General features: G+C 37.4%; 1 protein-coding gene across 1 annotated transcript in view; it reads right to left on the bottom strand.

The window, feature by feature from the left end:
- Nucleotides 1-2,761: 2,761 nt before the first annotated feature.
- The window catches only part of LOC106870283 (bromodomain-containing protein DDB_G0270170), a 43,024-nt gene continuing 35,610 nt past the window's right edge, over nucleotides 2,762-10,175 (bottom strand). Inside the window, exons 3-4 of the mRNA XM_014916307.2 lie at nucleotides 6,516-7,686; nucleotides 2,762-3,530 (exon numbers count right to left, since the gene is read on the bottom strand). Of these exons, the coding sequence (XP_014771793.1) occupies nucleotides 2,852-3,530; nucleotides 6,516-7,663 (1,827 nt within the window). The 5' untranslated portion in view covers nucleotides 7,664-7,686 and the 3' untranslated portion in view covers nucleotides 2,762-2,851. The remainder of the gene's footprint in view (nucleotides 3,531-6,515; nucleotides 7,687-10,175) is intronic.

Genomic DNA, 10,175 nt, shown 5'->3' with positions numbered 1-10,175 from the left:
CCCGTTTGAAACAGAAGAACAATTTCAAAAGTGTACATAAAAATTAATTTATTTCATCAACTATTTCCATAAACCTGATGCCTAAAGCCTAAATGTGTGGTTTCCTAGGGTTTTGAGGGTGAGATTCGATCAAATCGCATAAAAATAAAAAAATTAAAAGCATAAATTTCACCTTCAAAGTGAAACGGATGTAAAATAGTGAAACATCACCCTTTTTTTAATGATGCATATTTTTGCATGCGTAAAAGAAACAAGTCATTTTCCATTTTGAAAATTTTCCTCTCTTCAGCTTCCGTTCCAACTTTTCTGCTCTATTTATTTTATTTCTTCTTTAGATTTGGGAAGGAGAGGATAATTAGTTAATTTTATTAAAAAAGCTGTTTTAGTAATCACCAGGAAATATGTAACATATTTCTTTCCTGTTCTTTTCGCCTGACCCTCTCTTTCTTTTTATATGCTTTTAATGTAAATATGTATGAATGTGTACATATATACATGTGTATTAGCATGAATGCCATGTCATGTATAGATCAGTATAGGTTGACTAATGCATGTAAACTGAAAAATATGTTTGTATGTCTACATGCGAGTATATATTCATTAATTACAGACCAAACATCTGGAATTGTTCTTACATCTTTTCTCAGTTTCATTTAATGCTTTTATCAGTTATTTCCTATTTAGTCGTATCCTTCAGGCTTCGGCAAGCCCAGATCCTAATAAGCGATGTTAAATCAGACACTTAAGTAGCCATATAACCCAGTATATACAGGTATAAACCCAGACCTAAAGTCCGGTTTTGTAGTAACAGATCTTTCATTAATTAACATAGATGTTTTCTTCCACACCAATCTTTAGTATTATGGTAACATCTACTGGGCAATTTTTAACTATGTTAACATCTACTGGGTAACCGATTTTCACTGCTGTACATAACTTTCCCCTTAGTCTCAGATCACAATATCTGGTTTGTTATACCTGTGTTCTATGTGAATGTTTATGTTAAGAAAGGAAACTGTTGCTAATAAAAGTTTTATTTGCGCTCCTATAAGTGTTGAAATTTATATTCGGAGTTATTCTGTGGAGCTTCCTTTCAGTTTTCAACCTCTTTCTGTATGTCTATTACGACTGGTGTGTTTTCCACACGGCTGGTTTATATCATATGCACTTTGTTCTATATTGCGGTCATGTAAAATGCCGTTAACATGAGCCTTAAGGGAGCACCCATGGTTATTCCATCTTGTTTATTTAATTTACTTTGTGGACAGCTAAAGATTCTATTTTACAGTACACTAGTAATTTCTTCAGTAAATTAACAGGTATATCTGTAGTGGTTTAATTATTTTTTACCTCCCCACATCACTTGACCTGACCTCCATTGTTTCTACCACTGGTTCTTTGGTCAGAGGTTTTTATACTTCTCTGGTGGAAAGGTTACCTAATTCGTTGATTTCTTCTACGATCTCTACGACCCCTTCAGATGACCGTATACTCTAACCCTCCGGCGTATTTGTTTGATAATTTAGTCTCATTGTTCAACAATCTTGTATATTGCTGTACTTGTTTGGGACATTAAGGATCAGCATGGGTTCTTTGATCTATCTATATTGTTCCATCGGTACATACGGCGTGAGGATGGAAAATTCTTCTATGTTGAAGAAATAAAGAATTCTTGCTTGTGCACTTCTGCTAATTAGTTGATCTAGTTTAATTTTCTAATTGGGTGATATCTTGCTGATATCACTCAATTATTAATATGTTTTTGTCGTAGAGTAAATTGTTAAATTGTCATCACCACCACCACCACCAAAATCATCCTCATCCCCATTATCATCACCGTCACCCCTTATTCCTCCTCCTCCCTTTCTCCTGCAATATATTAATCATTTATTTACGATTACCAATGTAATACTTTCGTCACTCATACATATTCTAATGTTACCGATATGTTTTCCTTTACGCTGAGCTTAAGTTTTGTGTTGACTATTTGTCAATCGTGGTGTAGGTATCGATTTAATTTGATATTGCTTTTAAGAACTCTGCATTTACAGATTGCATTGACTGTTTTTCAGGCTGATCTCGCTGTACCGAGTCGTGCTCTTATTTCATGGCTTCGTTCCTTTGTTTTCTCAATTATATCACCCAGCTATTTAAATACGGTGAACTGTTCTATAATTACACCGTCACCCTGGATATTGTGTGTGTGTGTGTGTGTGTGATTGTGTGTGTATATATATGTATACATATATATATATATGTATGTGTATATATATGTTTATATATGCATATAAATATATATGTATATATCTGTGTATATATCTGTGTATATATATATCTGTATATATATATATATATATATATATATATATATATATATATATATATATACATATACATATACATATATATATATATACATATACATATACATATACATATATATATATATATACATATATATATATATATATATACATACAAGTGTGTGTGAGTGCGTGCTATATGAAATGTTGCCGAATAATGTATCTTTAATGTATGCGATGGTTTCATGTCTTAGTGGCGTGAAAAACAAAACGTGATGCTTTGAAGTGGTCTGTCTTTTCAAAATGAATTGTTGCTGTAAGAAAAAGCCTCTCATTGTGGAACGAGAAAGAACAAGCAAAAGGCAGACTGTAATTACGGAAATATTAATGGGCGAAGGCGCCGACCTAATATGTGCGTCATATAATATGCTACATATATATTTATGTAACGGGAAAGGTTTGTTTAATAATCAAAGTTTTATTACCAAATTTTGGTGAATGAAAAAAAAATCAATTTCTAAACAAAAGATATAACACTGATGGCGTGACTAAGCCAAACCATTCTCGTTCAGTTCGTTGCCTTCACCATCGTTAGGCATATTCCTGAATAATGGTTTCAACCGTCTCGGTAGAGGTGGGTGTGAACTGCGACGAGGGAGAAGTTCTTTCTTTTCAAATCGTATCATATCAGATCGATCTGCCTGCTGTGTTTGCGTTTTCAACACAGCATTATTTTGTCTCAGACTGTCGGACAAGAGTCTATCTCTGTTGTATTTCTGAAACGAAGAAGTGAGTGATGCTTCTCTTGGCAGAGACAGATTGTCTTTGAAAGAAGATAAGTCAAACATGTCTTTTTTCATATTAAGTTTATGAATCTGTCCGTTCAGCTTAAACTCAGACGGATCGGTGGGATCCATCAGAGATTCTCTCCGTTTTTCACGACGTTCTTTGCTGGAATCGCTATTCTTGTTAGCAAAAAGCCAGTTTGTATCCGGCTTCCCGCTTTCCGAGCCATTACTTCGCAATCGTTTGCTCTCTTGAGAAATTTTGTTGACAAATCTTGGATTTTGCCGTGGGGAGATTTCTTGAGATGCTTTCGTGGAGACTGATCGCCGGACATCGGAATCGTCGTCTTTCCAGGAATTATTCGACTGATGTTTCATTGATTCGGGGTCGATAAGAACAATTGCGTCTTCCCCGTCAGAGAGTTCCTCCAAGTCAACATACCTGAAAAATATTTCAAAAATCTCTTATGAGAAAGCATTTTAAAACAAGAGAAGACATATATATATATATACTTCTTTTTTTCTTTCTTTCTTTATTTAATTATTTATTTAATTATTTATTTATTTACCTATTTAACTCATGTCATGTGTAGTGCAATCCCTGCCATGATACATTGCTAGTTGTGCGCTATGTCCATATAACTAGTGTATGGTTATTAACTATTGCCTCCACCCGTCACAAGGCGATAGATCAGCAAAGTCATTGTAACGTTGGACGAAAGTCCTTGCGATATTTCTCCCATCCTCTTACGTTCTGAGTTCAAATTCCAGCGACGTCAAATTTGTTTTTCATCCTCTCAAGTTCGATAAAGTATATCCGACGGAAGTCGAACTGGCCTTGTGCCTAAATGAGAAGCAGTTATTATCTATTTATTACAGGCTAATGTTTTAATAGAATTTCCCCCAGATCTCCACGTTTTGAGTTCAGATGCCGCTGCGATCACTTTTCCTTTTCATCCTTTCAGGTCAAGTAATGGAGCCGATGTAATTGAATAAATCTCTGCTAATAAAATCGCTAACTTTATCTCTAAATCCGAAACCATTTTCTTACCATTCCTCGTGTTTTTGTCTCCCTTCTTATGTGCATAACATTGTAGAACTTGATGCGGGTTCAACTTTAATGCAGTCGTTTCTCTATAAATTTATTTCTTTATTGCCCACGGGGCGGGGGGTGGCTAAACATAAAGGGGACAAACAAGGACAGGCAATGGGATTTAGTCGATTACATCGACCCCAGTGCATTACTGGTACTTATTTAATTGACCCCGAAAGGATGAAAAGCAAAGTCGACCTCGGCGGAATTTGAACTCAGAACGTACCGGCAGACGAAATACCGCTAAGCATTTCATCCGGCGTGCTAACGTCTCTGCCAACTCGCCACCTTGTATCATATATAATGCGTAGACGTCAAGGACATATGTCCTCTGCATCACATGTAATACACAGGAGAGACAAGAGGTTAAACAAAGAATTTGGCAGAGGGGAAAATTGAAGGTATTACATTTATAATCTGCCTCATACAATACAATCCTTTACAACGAGGGATGAATAAAAAAGGAGTCACAGATGTGTATCAGCTGAAATGTACAAGACAGGCAGCCGTCACTCACGAATGGGGACAGCTTAATAACGTGTACCATGCTTTTACTAATTGCTTCAGGTGCCTGTGTAGTCACGACTAGACACGAACATATGTTTACAAATGCTTCGAACGCTGGCCATGTGATTGTTTTATCAATTTGTTTTAGCTGGAAACTAAAAGACCTATCTTATATTGAACTCATTATAGCAAAACAACCAACTTCTCTGCCATTTATGCCATCCACACCAGGCGGTTAGAGATCGATAAAGATTAACAAACAAGTCTCAGCATGGAACAGATTAATAATATATACTTTGTAAAGACACACCGTTGTTACATTTTAAATAAAGGTGATATTTGAGCTTCCATCGTAATTACGAGCTTTAATGGGTTTGCCTTCAATGGGATTGTCTCCCCTTTTTTTATCATAAAGATACATCATTGTTCATGTGAGGTTCGATTATATTGGACGGCAGCTCATCAATATCGGTTATCAATTATTAATTTTTATTGCGCTTAATAAGTTGTGGTAGTGAACTTTTGCTTCCAGATGTCTGGATCCGAGGTCCGGTTTCAATTCCCGGTTGCAAATAATTCACTCACTGTTGAAAGTAACCACGGCGCATTGCTTTACAATCTTAACGATAAGATATTCAGATTTTACGCAGTACACCTGATATCGTCTCAGAAGCGAATGATGGCCACAACATCCCTTTCCTCGCATGACATTATCCTAAGAGAAAGATACTATCAGAGTTTAGGGCGGCGAACTGGCAGAATCGTTAGCACGCCGGGCGAAATGCTTAGCGGTATTTCGTCCGCCGTTACGTTCTGAGTTCAAATTCTGTCGAGGTCGACTTTGCCTTTCATCCTTTCGGGATCGATAAATTAAGTACCTAGTTACGCACTTGGATCGATGTAATCGACTTAGCCCCTTTGTCTGTCCTTGTTTGTCCCCTCTATGTTTGGCCCCCTGTGAGCAATAAAGAAATAAATTATATATGATACACGTTCCCAGTTCTTTTTAACCATCAGAATTACCTGAGACTTATGAAACGGAAAGCTTTGTATTAATCAGACTATGAACCGAGGATTAAGTAAAAGTCTGAAAACAAGCATAAATGCTGAACACAAACTTATGAAAATGATTTAGACAGACAAAAAGCTAAACAGACACGATAGTCACGGATGGAACGCTTTTAAAAATGACTTAGTGGTTATCGATAGAACCTTTTTTAATACTTTACCTGTGTCGTGCATCACGTACAATACACAGGAGATATTTCTCTGGCTTCCATACATCAGATGAGTCATACACATTCCCAATTTATTAGGACTTAGGAAAGCAAAACTTTATGTTACTCAGAACGTAATGAAACAAAGACGAAGTAAAAGTCGGAAATCAAGCATGGACGCTCAGGACAAAATTTCGGAAATGCTTTGGCCAGGAAGACGGTCAAAATAGCTTTATTTATTTTATAATTTTTAAATTCTAAATTGCCACAAAATCCTCATTTCATCAATAGAAGTTTCTGTGTGATACCACAAAACACCAAGAAACATGTGGTTCGATGGTTCGATTCCCGCAAAGGGTTCTCTACACGATTGTTTCCGTCTGAAAAGTATTTTTTTAGCTGAAATATTCTCTCTCATTTATGGCTTCATTTACACAGGAACAGTTTCTTAAAGAGATTTATTTTCAAATTTCTCAATTCTTCAAAGGAACACACACACACACACACACACACACACATGTATATGTTTACATACATATACATACACGCATGAATACATACACACATACACATGCGTCCGTTCAGTTGTAAAACCCAAAAGAATACTTACTCTATGTCCCCATCTAGGGAACTGTCATCGCTGTCTGTAATGGTCATCGCATGTGTCCGAGCACTGACCACGGCTGATTTCGGCCGAGCTGGACGAACCGAATTGGGTCGTTTTCCACCATACAGATCTTCATACTCCCATTTCATCAAACTTCTCAACGGACTAGCGTCATGTAAGTTCCCTAATTCGAACCTTTTATCTTTTGAGTTGTGAGCCAATCGCGTGTTTGCATATCTATCACTATTACTATCAATATCATCATAATAACTATTATGCTTATTATTATTGCTGTTGTTGTTCATGTTGCTGCCATAACTCTTATCATAGCCATTGAAATAAGAGACCGGTCCTCTGCTCTCTAATTTGAAATCACTGTTATTATAGTGGGACTTTTTGTCTTTCATATCATTCTTTGTCAAAAGGTCGACACCATCGTCCCTAAGACCCATACCGTAATCATCGGTTAACGCTTCCGAGTGAGTACTGTTCCGAGAGCTACAATACAGGCTACGGTTGTTTTCCATATCATTGGAACGTTCTCGTTGAAGACGTTTGGAATGAAACTCAGAAGTTTTACTAGAATGATAATTTTTCTCTGATGTTCGTGGACTGCTTAAATGATAAACTCCTCGGGAACTTATCGAGGATTCCACGGCTTTTTGACCGTTCCTGCGACGGTTTTGAATATGATGTTTTCTCCTGTCCAGAGCAGCGTTATCCGACATTCTAGTTTCAGCAGGGCCGTTGGGCAGGTCGTTGCTAAGGTTGCCGGCGTTGCTGCTGTTACTAACGTCAATCGTTTCAAACGGGTACAGATTAGTCACGTGAGGAGAAAACAAAGAGTTCGAACGCTTGTTCCACTGTCTTCTCTCTCGTCGACTGATTTCACTCTTTCCAGGTGAAATTCTTTCATCCGGAATATTTTGACTAGGGCCACGTGATAGTTTAGTCACGTGACGGCGGGACGGTTTTTTGCTGGTGTTTTCATTTTGGTGCGGTTCGATCGGCGCCATTTCCAAGGGTTTTTTCGGTACCTGCGAACTGTTTTGTTTATAGGGGCGATAACGTGGTTTATGGAAGTCTCTGGAAAGGTCAAGTTTGGAATCTAATTGGGGATCTGTCTGTTCAGCACCTCTTTTGGCCAGCATAATTTCCTCGTCTCCAAATTCACCTGAAAGTGAGAGAAACAAAATAGAAATTATTAATTTAGGAATAGAAATACGATTTTACACATGCATACGAATACATGAGCGCTTGTGTGTACACACACACACACACACACACACACACACACACACACACACACACACACACACACACACACACACACACACACACACACAAACACACACACACAAACACACAAACATAATGTATATACTCATACTTCATATAATTCACAATACATTATTCTATGAACAATATGAATCAATATAATTTGTCTCTGAAAATGAAATTACTCTTGCGAAAGAGAGATATAGAGAGGGAGAGGGAAGGAGAGAGAAAGAACGAAAGAAAGAAAGAGAAATAGGAAGAGTGAAAGAAAATAAAAATGGAAGAGAGAGAGAGAGAGAGAGAGAGAGAGAGAGAAGAGGTGTAAATGGAAAAAAATTGAAGTAGTTTAACCTAATTCTATAAGTGGTATTATTCTATCGATGTTAAATGATTCACAATCAATGTCGACAAAATGTTTACAAAGATACACAAAGCGTTACCATAACTAAAGTCGTTGGTGTTGTTGCGTCGCCCATTTCAACTTGGATCAAGATGTCGTCTGTTGACCAATGGCAGTCGGTCGAAAGTCTAATGGTGGTTCATAGATCTGTTCTTACAGTTGTATCTTAACCACCATACGACATGCAGTTATTGAAGGCATGGGAATAAAGTGAGGTCAATCTAGACATGCTGTGCTTCCTTTACAGCATCGAAACATCTAGTTTACTTGCTTATCGTATCGCATCGTAACAAATCGTATGCTGTGTTACGTCACCATGTATTATTATATCAAATATTGTGTCCTGAGGGTGTCTGCTACACGCCATGTCCGAATGCAGGAGTCAATATCTCATCAGACGACCCCTTCCACCGCGACACCAAAGTTGCCCGGGGTCAAGACAACAACATGTGCTTTGTTGAATGAGGCATTACGACTCTTAGCCAGATGTTTCTGTCGTCCTCAATGCTCGTTTTCGTTGCACAATTCATTCGTTATGGGTTTTGTTGATGACGAGAAGCTTGCCATCAATAAATTGCAAGTAACTCGACTCTGGCATACTCAAAAGATACCAAATGTGGCTCGACTGCAGATGTAAATTGAGTTCTCTCGTCTTAAAATTGCTTCTTGACGACAAAATCTTTTAAAAACGCGATATTAAAGGTAACTCGCATGACAGCGTCATGTTGTGACATCTGGTGGAAGCCATCGAAGTCAGGTGAGATGCTTTCAACGTCGCTTTCGTTCAGGCAGTGGACAGCAGTAACGAGGAAGCAAACGAGCAAGTACTGGTGTCCACAAAAATAGGGTGACGGCGGGAATAGGGAGGAGAAATGAACCTATTGCTGGGAACGGTGGAACGATGACACGAAAGATAGTAAGGAGCGAGCGAGTCGAGTGATCGCGGATGGTGCCGGGGCAGAGAGCAGTGAGGGCACTCATGTGCAGAAGAACCGTATTGGAGGAGTTGTGTTCTCAGTGACCCGAAAAAAGGTTAACTTGTGGAGAGGCAGGTAGAACAGTCAGTGACACCTCATCACATGTCACCGGGTGTAATCAATCATTTAAAAAGATTTAATTGTTTCTTTCTACTCGACCGACAAATTGATTAATCACTATAAACAGTGATTAATTGAAATAACACCACCACCACCACCACCACCAACGACAACAACAACAACAAAATCAATAACAATAACAATAATGATTTACTTTCACCAATGACAAGGACAGATACAGGAAGAGAAAAAAAGGGGAAAATGAGAATGGGGGGATATGAGTTACTCGCCCTTTTCTCCAGCATATTATTGGTATAACATTGACCCCTGAGGATTACCAAGGAATCGATAAACACACGAAACGATTTTTAGCCTTAAGAGGGCTGAATTATAAACAAACTAAATTCGGAAGAATGCAGTAATTTAAGGATAAAACTCACGAATTTCCAGCCAAATAGCGATGCAATAATAATTAGTATTCACTAAACACATATTTCCCATTAAATATTCCCACGATATCAATATGATATCACTAAATTTTTATTATTCATTATCATTATTTTTATGTATTTTCATTGAATTTCGTAAAATATATATATATTTAAATATTTAATTATATGTATTTATTCTATCCTAATAAATAATAATTCTGATAGAATAAATGGGTTAATAGAAACCAAGGTAGCAAAGATCACAAAATAACTGTGGTGTAATTCCTGTTGGTGAGGCAGAAACTCCTTGATATTTTGGGAATTTGAGTATATTTAAAAATTTAAGGAATGGAGAAAACGCATGCTATAACTGCATACTTTATTCCGACATATGTTTCGAAGAATTACAATTTATGCGATCCATAGGAATCGGCGATGTTAAAAATGTAAACTTCTCCTCAGGGAAATGCATGGGAATCATCTTAAATGTAAGACATTATGACCGAGTATGAGAACT

This window comes from Octopus bimaculoides, chromosome 20 (genome assembly GCF_001194135.2).
Source record: "Octopus bimaculoides isolate UCB-OBI-ISO-001 chromosome 20, ASM119413v2, whole genome shotgun sequence".
Taxonomy (NCBI): Eukaryota; Metazoa; Mollusca; class Cephalopoda; order Octopoda; family Octopodidae; genus Octopus; species Octopus bimaculoides.
The sequence above is the reverse complement of the archived record's forward strand: the minus strand, read 5'-3'. Positions and strand labels throughout refer to the sequence as shown.